This window comes from Pithys albifrons, chromosome 1, assembly GCF_047495875.1.
Source record: "Pithys albifrons albifrons isolate INPA30051 chromosome 1, PitAlb_v1, whole genome shotgun sequence".
In the NCBI taxonomy this organism is placed as follows: domain Eukaryota; kingdom Metazoa; phylum Chordata; class Aves; order Passeriformes; family Thamnophilidae; genus Pithys; species Pithys albifrons.
In genome coordinates this window covers 123,288,178-123,308,905 of record NC_092458.1, presented here as the reverse complement: position 1 = coordinate 123,308,905, position 20,728 = coordinate 123,288,178, and the positions used below count along the sequence as shown (strand labels likewise).

Sequence of the window (20,728 nt, the reverse complement as noted above, 5' to 3'; positions counted from 1 at the left end):
GGGACAGAGGGACCTGACTTGGGCTTCAGCACCACTCCCTTTTGGCTCCCAGAGGCTGAATTTGCCAGTCAGTTTAGCACTAAGAGATCATAGAATGGATTGGGTTGTAAAAGACCTCCGAGATCATCAAGTCCAACAATTGGGCCAACTCCAGTCCCTTTACCAGATCATGGCACTCAGTGCCACGGCCAGCCTCACTTTAAAAACCTCCAGGGATGGGGAATCCACCCCCTCTCTGGGCAGCCCATTCCAATCCCTGAGCACTCTCTCTGCAAAGAAGTTTTTTCTCATCTCCAACTTCAATTTCCCCTGGCAGAGCTTGAGCCCATCGTGCCCCCTTGTCCTATTGCTGAGTGCCTGGGAGAAGAGACCAACCCCCACCTGGCCAGAACTTCCCTTCAGGTAGTTATAGATTATACAGCTGAGATGACCATTTTATTAGTTATATTTATTATTTGTTCCTAATTAAACTTCCACAAGGTTTAATCTCCGTGTGAATTATGGCCTCCAGTTTCACACCCAGAACACCTCGTAGATCCCCATGAACATTTACATACCTATCTATGCATCAGTTATGCATTTGTAAGCCTTTTGAAAAGGCTGTCAGTGATACATTAATTATTTTGAAGGTGAGGAATGACTGGTTAAATAGTATTAGCATTTAAAGAAAAACAATGTTTGTCTCTGCATTAATTGTTGAGCAAAATCAATTCATCTGTATTTGGCTACAAATTAGTTGAAAATGCAATTTTTGTAAACTGAATTTTATTGCTATTCTTTTCTGTTTCATTTCCCAATGTACATAATTTTGTGCTCCTTCATTTGTCTCATGTCAGAAATAATATTGCTGGTCTCCAACATTATTACAACCAGGACAAAAAAAGATTAATCAGATGCTTCAAAACCCTCATGCTGAAATAACATTTTTAAAGTCATAAAAGAACCACCAGTATTTTTTACAGCAAAGCCAATTTTTCAAATTCCAGATAACAACACTATATTCTGAAAGTAAAGGTCAATTTGAAAAATAAAGAATTCTGGTAGCCTAATTAGGTTGTCTTCTTTATCCCAAATTGTAATTTACAGTTGAATCAAAAGACATTAATTATTTCTGGCTTGCTTTGAGTGATATTATGGGGCCAGTTGGTGTAGTTCAGATAAAAATAGCTAGTACATTTAATCTGATAATTAATGATAACCTTTATTTCCCTTCACACGGAGCATTTGAAGTCACAGGAGGCTGTTGAGCTCTAGGGGTTGTTCTTCAGCTTCAGAGATGGTTCCCATGTGAACCACACCCCAAGCACCCACCACCTTCAGATAACTGACCATGGAAAATAAAAACCCATCTAGAAACCCCAAACTCCCCACCATCGAGTGCCAACCTCCTGACACTCAAACAGGACAGGCAGCCTTTGACTTTGGAAGGTGGACCTTGAAAGTCTGAGTTCATTGTGGAATGAAGAAACAACTGTAGTGATGTGGTCACAGAGTCACAGAATATTCTGAGTTGGAAGTGATCCACAAGGATCATCCCTGGCACTAAATCAGTATCTCACCCTGCAGCACTTTTTATGAGCAGGAAGGAAAGTTATTGTTATTCCTAAACTAACAAGAGAAAAATTCTGCCCTTAATAATGAAGCAGCTGAACATTTGTGGCCCAAAATGCTGATGGCATCCTAACCTGTAGCAAAAATAGCATGGCCAGCAGGACCGGGGCAGTAATTGTCACTGTGAACTTGACACTGGTGAGGTATCTCAAGTCCTGTGTCCAGTTCTGGGCTCCTCATTGCAACACAGACATTGAGGGCTGGAACGTGTGCAGGGCAGGGAATGAGCTGGGAAGGGGCTGGAGCAGCAGCTGAGGGAGCTGGGGGGGCTCAGCCTGGAGAAAAGGAGGCTCAGGAGGAACCTTCTGGCTTTCTGCAATCCCTGCCAGGAGGGTAGGGCTCTGCTCCAGGGCACAGGTTCAGGAGGAGAGGGCACGGCCTCAGGCTGGGCAAGGGCAGGAGCAGGTGGGACAGCAGCAGGAATTTTTTCACAGAATGGATTGTCATGCATTGGAGGAGGCTGCCCAAGGAGGTTTGGAGTGCCCAGCCCTGGAGGTGTCCAAGGAAGGACTGGCTGTGGCACTGTGCCCAGTGCTCTGGTCTGGGGCACAAGGTGGACATGGGGCATGGGTTGGACTCAATGATCTTTTCCAACCTCAGTGATTCCATGATTCTCTAACAGTCAGGTAGTGGTACCCCCTTGTGCAGATATGGACAGAAGGAGGAAGAACACAAAATTTCTGTCTCGCAGAGTCCCACAGTCACTGCTCAGAGAACTGCAGGGATCGTCCCCCTTGGGTCAGAGGAGGTGATGAGAGCACAAGACTTCACACTGAAGTCATTCCATGAAGGCCTGGTGCTGTATTAGCATTGCACAAGCATGTTGGGAAAGCAAGGAATTGCAAAGCTCCCAGGGATTCATGTCTTTTGCAGATGGTCACCAAACTGGAGATTAGCCAGTGATATCACAAGAACCAATGGCTTTAAATGACTCTATCCATCTAGGAAGCTTAGAATGAAGTTTATTGTGGAGGTCTGTCCTTCAATAAGCAGAGGTACCATTCTGGTGAGCTTTCACCAGTCCACTGCTAGAAGTCTTCTCATACAAACAATTCTCCTTGGATCATCCCATCCTGGAGGGGTGCAGAGGCAAAGCCCTCACAGCAGCCTGTCTCCCCAGCCCACAGTTGCATGACCTGTGAGCCAAGCTAGGGAGGTTGCAAAACCAGTGCAGTGCTCAAGGCTCTGGGAGATGTTTTCTCCTGGTACCACAAAAGGCAACAAACTGTAGTTGCTGAGCTGATGATCTCAGAAATGCCTCTACATTATGTTTCATTCAGCAAAAAAAAAGTCTAGGAAATAAATAAAAAGAGGCAAGGTCAGAATAAGGCTCTCTTCTCCATGCCAGTGCTACTTTTCCTTCTTCTCTTGGGCTTGGGCAAGATGCACTCCCCCCACACTGCTGTGTGTTCAGATGCCTTGTGCAGTGAGAGCTGGGGAGCAGCAGTGTGACCAAAGCAAAGGCTCAGAGCCAGCCTGATGGGTGATGTGGCCTGGCCCTGACTGGAGAGTTCTGTTCAGAGCTTGACTGTCTCTTTCTTCAGCCATAGGGTTATGGTGTTATTTTACCTCATTGTGCACAGATGGAAAGGGTTAATGTTGATCCTGGGCTGATCCCACAGTGTGGGCAGCAGGACAAGGGGGGATTCTGCCCCTCTGCCCCCTCAGGTGAGACCCACCTGCAGAGCTGCTCCAGCCCTGGGGGCAGCACAGGAAGGACATGGAGCTGCTGGAGAGGCCAGAGGAGGCACCAGGATGGGCAGAAGATGGAGCAGCTCTGCTGGGAGGAAAGACTGGGATTGTCCAGCCTGGAGAGGAGAAGTTTTCTGGTGACCTCAGTGTGGCCTTCCAGGACCTGAAGGAGCCAACAAGAAAGATGGAGACTATTTCCAAGGGTCTGGAGTGACAGGACGAGGGGAAATGGCTTCAAACTGCCAGAGAGTAGAGTTAGATGGAATATTGGGAAGAAATTCTTTATTGTGAGGGTGGGCAGACCCTGGCACAGGTTGCCCAGAGAAGGTGTGGCTGCCCCATCCCCTGGAAGTGTCCAAGGCCAGGTTGGACAGGGCTTGGAGCAACCTGGGCTGGTGGAAGGTGTCCCTGCCCATGGCAAGGGGTTGGAATGAAATGATCTTTAAGGTTTCTTCCAACCCAAACCATTCTATGATTCCATAACTCCCCTAAATGATGAGCCCCTGTCTTTAACTTCCTCTTCCTCAGTTAAATACAGAGGAGAAAGAATGGCCGCATGAACTCTTGGCTTGCAAGGAGTTAAGAGTGGCCTCCACACATCTAAGCACCCATATGTTTTCTCTGGCTGGCTGGTTGCTTTGTGGAGTCTAGTCAGATGAAATGACTCTTCCCATCACATAAAGATAACGCTGCACACGAGTGTCAACATCCGTGAGATTTCTGCCCATTTTGGTCCTTTTTAATTAGGGACTCTTCTGCCTCATTGCACAGGCTGGTGTAATAGCTTGGGATCAGAGTAGCAGAAAGATTGTCACAGCTTGAAAAATCTTTGGAGCAGTGGGAGGTAATGATCCTGCCTGAGGCAAAATGCCGCTCCTGGCATGTTATGGGGCGCTGTGATTCTGTCCCACACTTCATTTAGTCTTTTTTTCCAAATGCTGCAGTTTAGCCCCTGAAAAATGCAGTAATTTTATGAGCGTATTCCATCTTCACTATGATCCCATAATTCCTGTTAGATGTGGGCAGGGGTGGAGGGCAGCACTTAACACATGAAATGCCAGTTAGAGGCTCCAGCCCATGCAATTTTTCATGCTGAGTGGTTTTCCAGAACATGACAGGCAATCTCTGCTTCATCTGGATTCGGAGGATAAAATCAGTCTCCTTTTCTCTCAAGTCCACCCCACCACCTTTTGCCCCTTCAGTGAACAGTTTTGGGAAAGACTAGTCTGTGTTCAGTGGTCACAAAAAAAGACTTTTTGCTTTAGACTTTTGGCCCATGTGGAATAAGCAATGTTTACTTTCCCCAGCATTGTCACAATTCATTTTACTTTATAGTTGAAAAGTAAATGAAAGAAATAGCTGAAGGCACATTTGTGAATAATTACACTTGCATCACATTTCTTCTTGAGAGTTTGATGGGTGGATTTGTGTGCAAGATATTATTGTTTTCCTTCAGCTTCATTATCCATCCAGTGTTTGCAATGGATTATGAGGCACCGTCGCAGATTATGGAGACGGAATTCTAATGTTTCATCTGGAAATGGAACACATACATCTTTTTGAGTTGCAACCATGTGAAAGGATGACAGACTTGGAAAACAGCTAATTAGTTGCTTGTTTCAGGCTCTCCTGCTGGGATGGGTGTTCATGCAGTGAAGTAAAACCTGCACCCTGCAAGGTGTCTCAGGCTTTAGTCCCGCAGCTCTATCCTGGGGGGCTCCTTGTCGTGGTCCATGTTGTGCTCCAAGGAGTTTGTTCCCCCACTGCTCAGTTTTGCCTGAATTGACACGTGGCCAGGGTCAATCCATATGAAACACATGATTTTGGAAAACTCACTGGATATCAGACTGTTGGTATGGGCAAGCCATGGCTGTTCTGTTCACCTCCCCTGCTGGCACCATCAGAACCCAGGGGGGACAGACTGACCCCTGTGGTTTGTCATGGCATAGTCAGAAGGGTGGGAGTCTAGGACAGGGAATTAGGACTAACTGTGAAGAAATCCTTCAGGGAAAGCCTTGAAATAGCTGAGTGTAGTGGGAAAAGTTGGGGGGTTATTTATTATGGTGCCAATGAAACCAGACCCCCTCAGAAAGCAGACAGTGCAGACCAGTGATTATCACAGAATCATAGAATGGATTGGGTTGGAAAAGACCTCTGAGATCATCAAGTCCAACCCTTGGTCCAACTCCAGTCCCTTTACCAGATCATGGCACTCAGTGCCACGGCCAATCTCAGTTGAAAAACCTCCAGGGATGGGGAATCCACCCCCTCTCTGGGCAGCCCATTCCAATGCCTGAGCACTCTCTCTGCAAAGAATTTCTTTCTGATCTCCAACTTCAATTTCCCTTGGCAGAGCTTGAGCCCATCGTGCCCCCTTGTCCTATTGCTGAGTGCCTCTTTTGTTTCTGAATCCCACAAACCAGAAGTAGCTTGTGAGTTTAAGTCTACTGACAACAGTCTTATTCTTCCTGGTTTCCTCCTGTGGGTCTGTGGTAGTCCAGGGATTCTCAGATATCCATCAGGAATCTTCACATAGTCTAGAAAGTGTAGACAGCAACAAAAGTGTGTGTGGATGGGGAGGGAATCCAGATCTACCTTTATTGCTCCATAAAGGTAGCTTAGCAAAAGGTTGGTTGTTATCAGATAGAGTTTCTGGCCCCATCAGCAGGAATGAAGAAAGCATATCCAGGAGTAAAACTGTGCCAGTGTTTACCTGTGCTCTGGCCTGCTGAGAGGGAGAGTATCTTGTGTTTTCAGATCTCTTCCAAGCTTGTGAAAGGGGTGCTAAGAGTGGGAGACAGTGACTGAAAGAGGGACGTTTCTATGGGCTTGTTTTCAGTTCTCTGCATAAATTCCATGATTTGAGGATTCAAACTCAGCAGCATGTTTGAGATTCATGAACAAGTACTGCCAGATAAAAGCCAACGTGGCACAGGTGCCTGTGGAGCAGGAAGGGTGCAAAAAGGATTTTAGTCTCTCATCAGTGCAGTGGGGTCATTCCTGGTGCAGGTCCTGAGCACAGGCTGAGTTTTCACTGCAATTCATTGGTTAATTCTCCGTTCATGGAATTGTAGAGTGGTGTGAGTTGGAAGGGACATTGGAGATCACCTGGCTCAGCTCTCCTGTGGTGAGGGGTTGGAACTCGTGCTCTTAACCATGACCAACCAGTAAAACCCACTGTGGTTAGCAGGGTGTGATGTATTTTAAATCACTAGGCTGCTCTTGGTAAAGCAGCCCAAGGTAACAACTAAGATCTTGTTCCCTCAGACAAAGCCCAAGTTGGCACATCACTGAATTTTCTGTCCAGGCTGACAATCCATTTGTTAAAGTATCTGTGTTGTGACAGCCCTCAATAGCAAATGATTTGGGGAGAACTCCAAGAAAATCCACTCTCAAAATTTAGGAAATACCCCATCCAGCTGTTTTCAGTTTAACACAAGGTTTAAAATTCTTTAAGCAAATATATCTGTGCCATTACATATCTAAATATTCCTGTATATTCTCTATATATTCAAATGTGGGATTACCATATGTGTGTATAAAAAGAGAAAGATGGGCATAGGGAGAAAGAAAACACAGGTATGTCATCATACATTATATATAGATGATACACACATTGTTTTATAATGTACATTAGATATATAGGTGTATTCAGTATTAAATATTTCTATACCATCTGCTAATGATGTATTTCTTCAATACCCACATAAATGCCTTGGCCCTTTTGAACCCTTGTAATTTTTTAGTCACAAGTCTAAGTCATGGTTGAAAACCTTTCATCTTAACATTTCTCTGTAGTGATGGGAAAAAGAGAAACACAGAGTTCAGAAGGAATTTTGGTTTTGATTTTAACAAGATTGAGTAAAAAAAATAAATAAAAGGAAGTCAGATTGTAAAGTATTGTAAATTATTGTATTATCACTGATTTTAAGGCACTGATGATGGTTCATATCAAGCAAAGATTTAACTGGCCTGGAATTTCTAGAGAAAAATATTCTAAATGCTGGGTTTCCTTCAGTCTGTAAGATCTTAACATGGAATTGCTGAGTCACTGTTGCAAGTCAACAGGGTGCTAAGACTTGGCTGTAATAGGAAATGAGATGTACAGGGCAGAATTCATCATGAGGTACAAAACCAATTGTGTCTACTCATCCACCCCTCTGGTTTTCCCTACTGACATTTCCAAAGGACAGGAATTTCTATTCTGAAAGGCTAAAATCCAGGCATAAATTCCACTTTTATTTTCTGTTGTTAAGTTTCTTTTAACCCATAAATACCAAATCAAAATCAGTTCAGGTTTCTCCTTGGCTGTGTCACTTCTGATCTTCACATCCCTTTCCTCATGAAAAACAAGCAATAATTGCATTTCTGTGCTTATGGTGTTTGTGTTGCTTGAACAGTTACACAAACCATGCAGATTCTTGGATTTGATGGCTGTGCAAGTGTGATGTAATGTTTGTAGGACGGATTTTCTTCCATAAAAATCTTTGTTTCCATAACTTAATTTTTCATTATATTGTATAATCAAAGTTTTGGTGAGCTCTCGAGCTGTTCTTCTCATCCAGACTTTACACACTTTCATCTTTCTTCTTAAATGTTCTTCAAAGGAAAAGAAGTACTAAGTGAAGCTTTCTCTCATGATAACACAGCTGCACTTGTTTGGTTGTTGTAGTTAAAATAAAATCAATATGAAATACTGCAAAACCTTCCCTATAAATATTTGCTCAGCTTAGAGTGGCCATAGAAAATGGACACACAAACCGAGTTCTGAGAAAGAACAAGAAGTAAAGGCAAGAAACAATACAAGGCTCATGCTAAAATCATGGAATGGTATCCCTGTTTTCCAGTGCGAAGGAGAGAGACAATGGGGAATTAATTTCATTTTAATAAGACAATGACAGTGTTTCCTTTTGTTTGCATTACTGGTAGCTGGGGATGAGCATCCTGAAGGTATTACTGTCAAGAATAAAAACCAGAGTGGTTCAAAATGAGTGAGTTCCCCCAAGTGCTGCAAGTAGAGCTGTCTGCAGACTCCTGGAATGACATTCCCTGCAGGATTGGGATACAACAGTTACATAAGTGAGTTTAACAAACAAGTTTATAGAGAAGAGGAACTCGGTGGGATGAGGAGGTCAGCAGAGCGAACGTGTGCTCTCACTTCCTTAGTCCAGGCACTTTAGGGTTACCTTGGCAATGAGGGCAGGAATTTTCCCAGGGCTGCACTTCTAACATGGAGGTGGGTGAGGCAAAATTTAGCCAAGTCAGCTGCGTTGTCCACGTGGAGGCCGAGTGCAGCCGAAGGAAAAGCTGAGCACTGGGAATAAAGGAAGGCAAAGAGCCAAGGATGGAGGATGAAAGGCAACAACAGAGCCTGGAGAGAAGGGAGGGAAGCAGCACAGTGGTGGAGGGATTGGACATAAATGATTCAAAGGGGAAGAGCGGTGTGTGTTGAAAGGGCTGAAGAAGGAAACAAGTGAAAAGGATGGGAATTAGCCTTAGGAAACGTTATCTCTTCCTCTGATGTGGGGAGGTGGGGTAGGAACACGGTCTTTATCCCTACATTAAAATATTTTAAGCTGCCTTTATTTTAGAGTAAACGTAGAATCAAAGAATTATTTAGGTTGGACAAGGCCTTTAAGTTCTACCTGCAGGGTGGCACAGAAGAGTCCCCATGCCCCTCACTTTTGGCTTCCTGGGCACTTGCTGGTGTGACTCTTGGGGATGATCCTGTGCAGGATCCTGAGGGTTGGACTTGATGATGCTTTGTGGGTCCTTTCTAGCTCAGCATATCCTTTGGTTCTGATGCTGAGTAAGTGGTGAGCACCATCTGGATGTCACTCCTCAGTGCCCAGTCACCCACAAGCTGTCAAAGACCCCACCATTGGCAGGGGTGGGGGGTTTACTCAGCTCTGTTTGACAAAACTTTCCATTTTTATTTTCCCCTGAATATGCTCCTTGTCATCATGGCTCTGTCTGTGAAGGAGAAAGTGACGGAGTTTGTCACCTGTGATTCTCACTGCTTGAAAAAACTGTTGATGTTTCCTTCTGTTTTCTTTGAGCAGATGGGCAGAAGAAGGTTCAAGAGGAGTTTGACATAGACATGGATGCTCCAGAGACAGAGCGGGCGGCCGTGGCGATACAGTCCCAGTTCAGAAAATTCCAGAAGAAAAAAGCTGGGTCCCAGTCCTAGTAGCTACCTCACAGCAGAAAACCCAAGTAATCCCGAAATGATTTATCAAGAAAACCAGAAATAACACCAAGATGCATGTACAGAAATGATCAATATTTAAGACCCCATTGGCAGATAACAACCCATGAGCTTGTGTGTGACTTCATCCCAGATGTTTCACGCCCATTACCCTCTGTAACTCACCATTTTACTTGATGTTGTAATAAAAAGTTAGGGTGAAGTAATTAAAGTGTCTGCCTTCATCTGTCTTTCCATATTAATCCAGCAACCGCAGCGTTACAAATGAACCCAGCCCAGATGCCTCTTCCCCTCCTCACGTCAAGCTCGGAGACATAAGAGCACCGTATGTTCCAGGGTTTGTGCTGAGGGATGAGAGCCTTGCTTACCTCATTTGCAGAATTCCAGCTGCCAGCCAAATGTGACAATAAAATTACTTTCTCCTAATGAGCTGGAAGTAAAAAGCTGCAGACAGGAGCTGGCGTGAGGGGAGGAGGCGTAGGAAGCAGCGAGAGCTTTACTGTTGTCTTGCAGTGATGTCAATAAAGTGAAGTGGGGAGATTGTCCCTGTCCTTCCCCTTTGCATGATGACATTCAGAGTTACCCAGCTTGGACCACCTTGACTGTTATGGAAAGAAAATTAATAAACCAGACACAAAATACCTTTGGAAGTTTGGGGTTTGATTTTTGTTCGTAAAAATAGAAACTCACCCTCTAAACTCTTGGTTTGGATGCAGATTTTCAGTCTCGGAATAATCAGTAACTATTTCTATGCCATCTCTGCCTTTTCATATTATTTTCAGTGTTTGAGGAGTAAATCATAACAGACTCCCTGTCTCCATTTGCACTGTTCTGTATCAACTATGAACCCCTTAACTTTACCACTGGGTTAGCCCAGGTTTTGATTGACAAAAAGCAGCCACAACAATGTGTCTTAAATTTGGAAATATTTCTATTTTCTCGCTGTTGTAAAACATTAACAGACCCATTTCAGATCAAGTAAGGAACTTGTTTGCCTTCAGAGCTGATCAGGAATTGGCTGCCCATATGGAAGGTTCAGAAAAGATTTAATCAAGTACCTTGTACGCAGAAGAAGGAGCTATTTAGGTTAAGTGGGACGTGCACTACACAGAGATGGTTTTAAAAAAAGTCTCATCCTGTTCTTGGCTTAATCAGCAAATTTAGGGGTTCCAGCAGAAATCTTTGTCCCTAGGGAAGCATTCTCTGAAGGATTGGTGTTTGCAGTGGTTCTTCAAGGAAACAGAGTGAGCCTCTCACCCCCAGGCTGGCAGAGGCAGGTGTGCTGAGTGCTGCCAGCCTGCCAGCCTGTCCTGGAGCAGCCTGGAGCTGGGAATCCTTCAGGGGGCAGAGATTCAGGTGCCTGGAGGGATTCAGGGATTCTTTTCATGCTGTCCCATCTCCAGGAGTATTCTGGTCACCGGGGCAAGGGACAAATACCATCAGTCCCCTTATGAAAACAGAAAGCTACAACCAAGGGGGAGGAATAGAGGGAAAGGAAGGATCTCATGTCAGTGGCATTGGCTTCCCATGGGAATGCTGGAGGGGTGCAGAGGGAAGACCCTCAGCCTTATGCAGGTTGAGACACCTGTGGTGCTGAGCAGGAGTTTAGTGAGGAGCCCAAAGCTGGTGGTGGGTGCCAAGAGCTCTGACCCTGTGCCGGTTACGAGGAGCCCTCAGGGATGCTGAGCAGAGGAAGCCTCATGGATCCTCTGGGTGATGTGGGAGGCACATGCAGAGATGACACGTGAGGTGCATGATAAGCACAGCCTAAGACTGGGTGGGAATAGAAGGGGCTTTTTAGAACTTAGTTTAGGCTTAAACATCCAAATGGTGCCCAGACCATGCCTGGGGCACCTCTGTCTGTGTCAGGTCCTGGCCCTACATGCCCTACCCACTCATCCCCTGCAAAGTCAGCGTTCTCTGAGCTGCAGTTCAGTGTTTTCATTCCAGGAGCCTATTTTTTTATCAGCACCATTTCTCTGCATTTAAGAATTTCTCCAATAAACCTCCAATAAAGCTGCTGCTGTGCTCCAGGCGTGGTTTGTGGAGGCCCCAGTTTCCCCTCTTGTCTTTCACAGCAACTGCTCACCATATAATAACTGCCTTAGCATAATAATTTAAAAATTGTAATGGGCTTGGATTGTGTTGGTGCCATTTTGTTTAGATGAACATATATTTGTGATAAAAGACTGCATTTGTTTTCTGCATTATGTCATTTGAAGCAGCATGAGCTCTGTAATGGCTACTTAATTGAATAAAAGCTATGGGTAAGCACTAGGCTTTTATATTTGATCTGACATTCCTTGGACTTAAATTTCCTACACAACAGGAATAATCATATGGTTGGGACACAAAGAAAATGATTACATTATTGAGGCACAGCAACAGAGGCTGTTAGTAAATGAATTATGGCTCTTTCAGCAGCAGGGCTGTCCTTCAGTGTGAAGTTCAGGGTGCATCTTGCACATCCAGCCTCAATATACAGAGAAATATAATGAGGAAACAGTGAACTGGCATGAAATTTGGATTAACTGTGGTTGCCTCTGTCAGACAATTTCCTTTCCATGAAAACGTGTTTGCATCGCAGATTCAGTTCATGCTCCCAGGAGAGCTTTCTCACTCCCGAGTCCTGCTTTTCATTGATCCTTTGTCCATAGCCAAGGTGGAAGTTGTTCATTTCCTTTCTTACCACTAACTCTTACTTTTCAAAGGCCTATCTGGGGTTTGCTGAGGTGAGAAAAGGAGTTTGATTCAACCAGGAGGGGTGAAGGAAGACACTTAAACATTCCAAGTGTGATATGAGTCATTTAACTACCAGACACTCAATGAGCTCTGCAGTTCACTGGTAGTTCCTAACTGAGCAACCAAGTCATGGAAAGGAAGATTTCAATTAGGTGGATATATGTGCTGATAAACCAAAAGTTCCTGTAGGTAACTCGAAAGATAATTCAGAGCAGTTGATTTTGGAGGAAAGAGGGTTATGGCTCCCACCACAGACACCCACACCCTCCCCAGACACTTCCATACTGCTTCTGCTCCAAATTACTGCCAGAGTATCCCAAAAGAAAATAACCTACAGCTGAGTGATCAGAACAGCTGCCTAAGCCTTTCAAATCCTTAGTTCACATCGTTGCCTGGACCATAAAACAACCTGGAGAAGTGAACACAAGGGAGACTGTTAGAAGGAAAGAAATACCATTAAAAAGCACAGGAATGCCCAAATAATGAAAACAGCAAAGGATGTGAAGTTCATTGAGGTAAACACAGAAAAACAAGCCAAAGCCAGCCTGTGGAGGATGTGGGAAAGTGGAGGTCCCACAGAAAGTAGAAATGAGTCTTGGATTAATGCTCAGAGCAGAGGCTCCCACAAGAGGGGCCTTTTTCTGTAATACATCAGCCTGAGGAATTAATTGTTGAACTGAAGTGTCAGCCAAAGAGAGTTTGGAGCAACCTGGCAAAGTCAAAGAAGCAGAGAAGGAAGTTGTGGAATGGTTTGTGTTGGAAGGGACCTTAAAGATCATCTCTTTCCACCCTTCTGCCATGGCAGGGACACCTTCCCATAACCCAGGTTGCTCAGAGCTCCATCCAGACTCACCTTGAACACTTCCAGGGATGAGGCAGCCACTGGGCAACCTGTTCCAGGCCTTCATCACCCATCCAGGAAAGAATTTCTTCCTAATCTCATCTAACCCTATTCTCAGTAACAACAGCCACAGATCACCAGGACTGCAGGAGGTTCATCCCTGCCTGGTGAAGGATCTCAGATCCACAGCAGCTGCCTCATTCAACCCATTGCTCACAGTGGCCCCAGTTTTGTGGGGAAATGAATAACCCATTTTAGAAATGTTGTTTAGAAGGGGCTCTAGAAGTATTTGAAGGTTTACAAAGAGCAGGTTCATTAGGAGGCTGCAGAGGAGCTGTGATGGGCTGTGATACAGCTGTGATGCATTGGGCCAGCCTCACAGCAGCTGTGGTTCCCAGACCTGCTGGTGGTCACTGGTGGAGTCAGCAGGTGGGTAATGGTAACCCAGGTGCACCTGGATTTTCAGGAAGTTTTGACAGCACTGCCCTGAATGCCTCTTGGAGAAGCTGAGAGGTGTGGGAACAAATGGTCAGGTCCTTCTGCAGAAAAATAAGTGGTTAAGGGACAGGTGCCAAAAGGATGGGAGGGCATGTCCAGTTCTCACAAGCACTTGGATGCCACCAGTGGGACTCCATCAGCATCAGTGTTGTGCAGCACTCTTAAAAATCACCTAAAAAGAGGGATGGTGAAAAGTGAAGTGACAATTTGTTTTCTGCAATAAAATTCCCACTCTTTTCTCCTTACAGAAGGCTCCCTGAGGCCCATGAGGAAGGAAGATCATCTCAGGGCCATGAGGGCACTGAAGCCTTCACTGCCCCTGCCCACAGCTGGGCTCCTCCACCCTGCCCACAGCCCCATGTGAGCCATGTTCCCTGAAGCCCCACAAGCTGGCAGGAGCCTTGCAGCCACAGAAGCTTCCCAAGGTGTCTCCTGACAGTCAGCAGTTTGCTGTGGGGCTGCAGGAGATGCTCTGACTCAGGCAACATCTCAGTGCCATAGTTTTACCACTCATTTCATTCTTGACCTGACCTGAAATCTTTCTGAGTGTGGTTATCACAAGCACCAGGTCACTGGCCAAAACTACCACAAAATCCTCAGATTTTCATTATGGTTTAACCTAAGTTAGATATTCTGGATTCTTCCCCCAGAGGGTGGTGGGCACTGCCCAGGCTCCCCAGGGCAGTGGGCACGGCCCCGAGGCTGCCAGAGCTCCAGGAGCCTTTGACCAACGGGACAGGGACAGGGGTATTGTTGAGGTGTCCTGGGCAGGGCCAGGGGTGGCACTGGATGATCCTCGTGGGCACCTTCCAGCTCAGGATATTTTATAATTTTATGATTCTTTTTTCTACACACTTATTCAAAGCCTGATGGGGAAAAAAAAGGCAGTGTACTATTGATATGGTTAAGTTAATATTGAGACATCTACCTCCTGTAAGCATTTAAATGCAAATATCCTCAGCCTGAAACCAGAGAATTCACTTGTGTTGGTTTATATGATCAAGACAATCTTCAGAGTGAAAAGACTCAGGACCATACCCTAAACAGAGGAGCCCTGCCACCTCTAATCCATTAAAGTCTAGTCACGAATGGGTTATTTAGCTCAACCCTTAAATTGTAGCAGGGCTTTTTTTTTTCCCTGTTTTTTTTAATCCCTAAACTCTCCCTGACAGATGGTCTCCTGCCTTTTAGTATCTCTAGTGATGGGGAGGCTAAAACCTTCCTTGGCAGCTTGTTCCATGGCTGAACTTTTCTTAAAGCCATAAAGGTTGGTTTGTACTTAAACCCTAAATCCTCCCTCCTGCCATTTAGATTAATTTGTTCCAGTCCAGCTATACCCAGTTTCCCTAATCTTATCTTGTAGGTCTCCTTTTCAACCCTTTCCATGATTTTTTCTTACTCTCCTTTGAACTCTGCCAATTTATCTGCGTGCCTGAAATGAAATGCAGCCATCCAGATGAAATGGAACCAGTGCCAAGCACAGCAGAACAATTATCTCAGCTATTTTATGAGTGAGGATCCCCTTACCACAAATTTCCATGGCTTTTGGCTTTTTTTGTGACAGCATTATTTTGTTGGCTGATAATCAGAACATCGTTTCCCATGAATGTGGAGCCTCTCTGAGTCTCTCTGGTTAGTCAGCATTTCTCCCTTTTCTTTCTGTAAGAAACTACACTGGCTGTAATCTTAATTTCATACCCCCCTGCACCTCTGCAATACTGGGAAGAAACAAAAATCCAGGAAAATACCTTTTTTCTGTAGCCCTTTGTCCTTCAAATCAGGCAGGAATTGTAATTGGTTCAATTCTTTTTTTTGTGCTTTCCCATCTTCTATTACTAAATAATTACAGTCAGGTGCAGAGGCTTCAGTGATCTCTAAATCAACCTTTTCTGGAAGCTCAGAAAAGGTTTCAATGACTTCCTATTTTATTCTCAAAAGTTAACTTGCCTTTACTTGTGATGACTAATTATTTGATAAGAAGTCTTCATATTCATAGCTAAAATTAGCTCTTGAAATAAGCCTGAGGAGTCTTGCCCCTTCTCAGTGTGTTGTGATTTAATGGTCTTTCAAAAAGGCCAAACTGATACTATTACTCACATTCAGTGGTAGTTTCCACCATAAATATTCCTGCTGATGTCTTCAAGACTAATGTGACAGAGGGAGGGTGCAATAAAGGGTGATCTCTTGGCCTCATCAAGTGCACAAAGCAGAGCGAATTTCTGTGCTTAGTTTGCAGATTTGGGCAAAATTATATCCCTGGATTTCTTGCAGCACTCTGATTTTTTCTTGGGAGCCAAGACTGCATTTAATATAGCAAATTATTAAAAAAAATTAACCACAAGGAGATGGCAATGATTAATAACAACAAAAATAATAAAAATTACAGCAAGGGGAAAATTGACAGGTCTGCAGAAGACTGGCATCACGAGAGCATGGAGTGACAGGACAAGGGGGAATGGCTTCAAACTGACAGAGAGGAGGGTTAGATGGGATATTAGGAAAAAAATCTTTACTGTGGGGATGGTGAGGCCCTGGCACAGGATGCTCAGAGAAGCTGTGGCTGTCCCATCCATAGGAGTGTCCAAGGCCAGATTGGAGCAACCTGGGCTGGTGGAAGGTGTCCCTGTCCATGACAGAGGTGGAACTGGATGATCTCTAAGGTCCCTTCCAACCCAAACCATTCTATGACTCTGTGATCTCTCCCAAACACATTAAAATAGTTGAGCTCAGACACACAAGTGACACATTTCCTTGTGTCTCGTGGCATTACCTGTCACTTTTCTCCTGGTGTCACCGAACTCAGTTGTGGTGGCAGCAAATCATCTCCTCTGAGCAGCAGGGAACGTTTCTGGTCACATCCCTGCTGTGCTGTGTCCCTGCCCAGGGTTGGTGCTGCCCCACTGTCCCCACCTCAGCACAGGTCATGCAGTGTTTGATCTCCAGCTGAATGTCACATGGAGTACACAGCTGGCTTTATAAGATTGTGGGGTTTTGTTTGTGTTAAATCTCTAATTATCAGATATTTAGACAAAACTCAGCCTGGTCCTGCACAACCTTGAGTTGAGGTGTGCTGAGGGGGGAAAACACCTGCCTGGGTGACCTCAACAGGCAATTCTCATTGCCAAAACACCAGAAGTTCCCCAAAATAAGCAGCAGCATTAGAGCTTTGAGCTGATCAGCCACAAGGCTGTGAAGTCAAGACACTCCCCTGAAGGCCAGAGCAGTCCCAGCATCAGGTACCACTTGTCAGGCCCCAGCAGCTGGGGAAGAGGACAGAGTGGGAGAGCAAAGAGTAGGAGCAGGAGTGAGAGAAAGTGATCTCTGTAGTGGAAAGGGAAGGGTTTAGAAAAGGTGAAGGGGACATATGAAATAAATGCATTAAGGAAGAGGCACAGAGTGTGGGTAGAGAATTATGGAAGAAAGGGTGGGTGGAGGGGGAGCAGTGGCAGGGAAGGGAGGTGATTGCCTCATGCTGAAGAGCTGGAGCATTTCATTTCCCACTCACTCTCTTGCTGATAGAATGAATTACTTAGAGATTTCCCGCTCAGTTATGTAAAACCAAACAGCCAGTGTTGTCTTTAGGGATACCTGGGCAACACTGCGAGCACTGAGGCTTTGCAATGTGTTCAACTCATGCAAGGCAATTGGCAGGGGTGTGGGGATCACAGCTGGGCAGGGTAAATTCTGGCTCACAGTTAAAAATAAAAGTCTCAGGATTTGATCAGTCATCCTGCAGTTTGCCCTCTAGACTCTCCCCTGACATATGGTACCTACAATCTCTGGGGAACACCCAAAACACCTCTTGCATTCAGAGCTTCAAAAGTGAATCCTATTTGGAGATATTAAAATCATTGTTCAGAGGGAAAGTAATTTTATTCCCCTAGAATTGCTGTGCCATCAATATTCCCCTGATCATAAAGGCCTTTTCTTTACAAAGAATAAGTCATGGCAATCAATTGTTTTTACCTGGTAAATGAAAATGAATAAAATACAATTTGGAAGTAGGTAAACAGAGGAGTCATTTCCCACTCAGCATTAGCTCACATCTCAATGGGCATTAGACCCAAGTTTATTGAAAGGGAGGTTATTGCCTGGGACATCGGGATTTTAGTGGAATGGAACACAAACTCCAGTTTATTGACATCTGCTGCATAGCAAAAAGATGGATGATTAGCTCCTCTATTGCTGCTCTTTTTCAGTCCTGCTGTGTGGATGCACACAAGGGAAAAGCATGCATTATGCATCATATTCCTCATCCTTTTATACAGGAGAAGTAAATGGTCCTTTCACAGAAGCACTTTCCATTAATATAAGTTTCCTTGGCATCACAGAGCTCCCTACTTTGGTTTCGTTCTCCCCTATGTATGTGAGTTAGGACCTGTCATCTGAATGAAAAGTCCATTATCTTGATTCTGTGCTGCACACTGAAATTGTAATCCTGCAAGCTTTGTAGTCAATAGCACTAATTTTAACAGTATTTATAGTTTAGAGCTGCCAAAGCTTCAAGGACTGGCAATGAAGTAAAAGTAAAAAAGAATAAAGGAAAAAAGTATCCAGTGAGAAGGGGAATTCTCTTGACATTTTTTGCCTGCACAGAAGCAGATAATTCTCCTTTGAGGAAACAAACACCAAATGATAAACATCCCTTTTTCCTCTGCACAGCATTCCTTCAGTGCCAATGCACAGCCAGAGCTCTGGCTCTGCCACACTCCAGCGATGTGCAGCTGCTCCGCAGGGAAGCAGGAGCTGGAGCAGCACCGGCACAGCTCACACTTCGTCCCAGCCCTTGGATTTGATTCCCATCACACGCTGCCTCCCTGTGCAGGGAGAGCAGGGGCTGGGCTGTGGGGCTGCAGCAGCACGAGTCAGGGCTGCTTCAGAAAGGGGGGATAAAACTCTTGGATCTGCCTCCCCGCTGCAGGTACTGAGCGTTATCACCTCCAGATTTATCGCTCTGTGTCTGCTGGAGATCAGCATCCACACAGCCTGCCCTTGCTGAGGGAGAATAAGTGATTCAGACTGAGCCAGGAGAGTGGCCCTCAGGGTGGACATCAGGAGGAATTTCTTCCCAGAAAGGGTGGTCAGGCATTGGAAGGGTCTGCCCAGGGAGCTGGTGGAGTCCCCACCCGTGGAGGTGTCCAAGTCATGACTGGATGTGGCACTCAGTGTTCTGGTTGACAAGTTGGTGATCGTTCTCAGGTTGGACTCCCTGATCTTGGAGGTCTTTTCCAGCCTAAATGATCCTGTGATTCTGTGTCTGCAGGCACAGGTGGACAGCCCTTGGTGAGGTTTGTTGTGTTCCCACCCAACCAGTCCTGAGTGATAACAGAACAGGTCTCAACCTCTGTGTATGTCCTTCATTCAAACCAATAATTCATCAGAAAACCTTGAAGACACCACCCAGTGCCTGCTGGAATTCACGTGGCTGCCGAGCTCCTGCAGTGTCCTTCTGACTCTCTGCCTTGGAAGCAGCTGACAATGTGCAGGGGATGGATCTGGCACCTGCAAAACGTTTTGCATCTCAGGAATGTAAACCCACAGTGCCAAGGCAGACACATGCACACAGCAAGTTGGTTCCTCAGCTGCTGCCAGTCTTTCAGGGCATGCCTTAGTTATCGTGGCATGAACAGGCACGCACTTGGGCTGCTTCTTCTTTGTCCTACCAACCAAATTTCACTCTCAATTTCCCTGCTGCTTCTTGCTGAAACACTCCCAGACAAACAGCTTTGCTGTTGATACACCGCATAAGGCTTGATTGGGTTGCTGGAGTCAACATTATTATTTTTAGAGGATAGTCCGGAGCCTCTGATGCAAATCAACTTTAAAAGGTTACTTTTGTTTGTGTGCCTCAGGCTATGCTGTTCCCTCCTGCGACTCCGTTTTCCTGTGCTCTGTCAGCAGCAATATTCTTTAGGTGAGATGATTAGTCAAGGCCACTTAATTCCCTTTGCCTGTGCCTTCCCTGACAGAAACCTGTTGATTTCCACTGGAAAACGTCTGATCTGTTGGCTGTTAGGAATTCTTGTATCAGTGAGCCCAAGTATTGTTACAAAGGCTACTTTCCAGTCTGATCATTTCTGAAATGCAAAAGCAGTCATTTCTGTTTTGTCCTTAGAACATCAGTGAAATTAAAACAAAAGCAAGACTTGCCAAGCTTATGTGAAGCTGGGTCACACTTCAGACTGTATTTTTGTGCGTTATTAAGTTTACTGAAGTCTCAGAGGATAAAATTTGCAAAAGCAAGTACCATTTAAAGTCATTGGCGCTCATGCACTTTAATCCCCTGGGTGCTTTTGCAAATCTTTCACTGTGAATGTGCCATATCCAACTGCAGCAATTCCGTGATGGATGAGGCTTCTGCCAAGCAGGGAGGTTTAGCAGCCTCTCTCTTCATAGAGCATTTCACTGTTATTAACAGGCTCTCACCTAAAGCAAAATAAATCTGACTTTATTTGCACCAGCTCCCAGTTATTAGCCATCCACTTGTAAATAGAGCTGCAGTGGCATCTGATTGTTTTCTTGATGTGTCTGTTGCCTGAAAAATAAAGCCAAACAAATTCTGGCTTGTTATAGATCTGCATCTATTATGTGCTGTACAGGAATTGCCTGCAAAGAGTGTTTTTGAGAAAGAACCCAATATTATGGAACAAGTGTTTTCCTCACTAGTGCTGGAATTAACCTCAAACCTGCTCTGTGTAAATAGGAAGCTCAGAGCCTGTAATTCCTGCCCTTCCAACACAGCCTGGAAGTGTCCAAGCCTCCTTCTGCAGCCAGCTCACCTCAGTTTGGTCCCAAGGAAACACCTCCTGCCTGGGATAGAGAGGAGTTTATCCCATCTCCAGATGGAGATGATCCAATCCATTACTCCATTATTTACATGGAGCATCTGCATTCACTACAGCAGTGCTTATGTTAGAAATGCTTATGTGATACCAGATGTAAATAGTTAATAGACTGGAAAGTCACAGTTAATGGAGGCTTGGAAATGCATCCAATGACTCCCTCAATGACAGAGGCCAGGCATTGAAGGTGGAATACTTGACAGCCAATTTGCACCAAACTTGGAAAAAATGAGAAATTAGTTACTGATACTGAAGACATCACTTTTAATGAGGATGTGAGGCTGCATTATATAA

General features: G+C 45.0%; 1 protein-coding gene across 1 annotated transcript in view; it reads left to right on the top strand.

The window, feature by feature from the left end:
* The window catches only part of PCP4 (Purkinje cell protein 4), a 62,721-nt gene extending 50,976 nt beyond the window's left edge, over positions 1 to 11,745 (top strand). Inside the window, exon 3 of the mRNA XM_071566644.1 lies at positions 9,366 to 11,745. Within this exon, the coding sequence (XP_071422745.1) occupies positions 9,366 to 9,493 (128 nt within the window). The 3' untranslated portion in view covers positions 9,494 to 11,745. The remainder of the gene's footprint in view (positions 1 to 9,365) is intronic.
* The last annotated feature ends 8,983 nt before the right edge of the window (positions 11,746 to 20,728 follow it).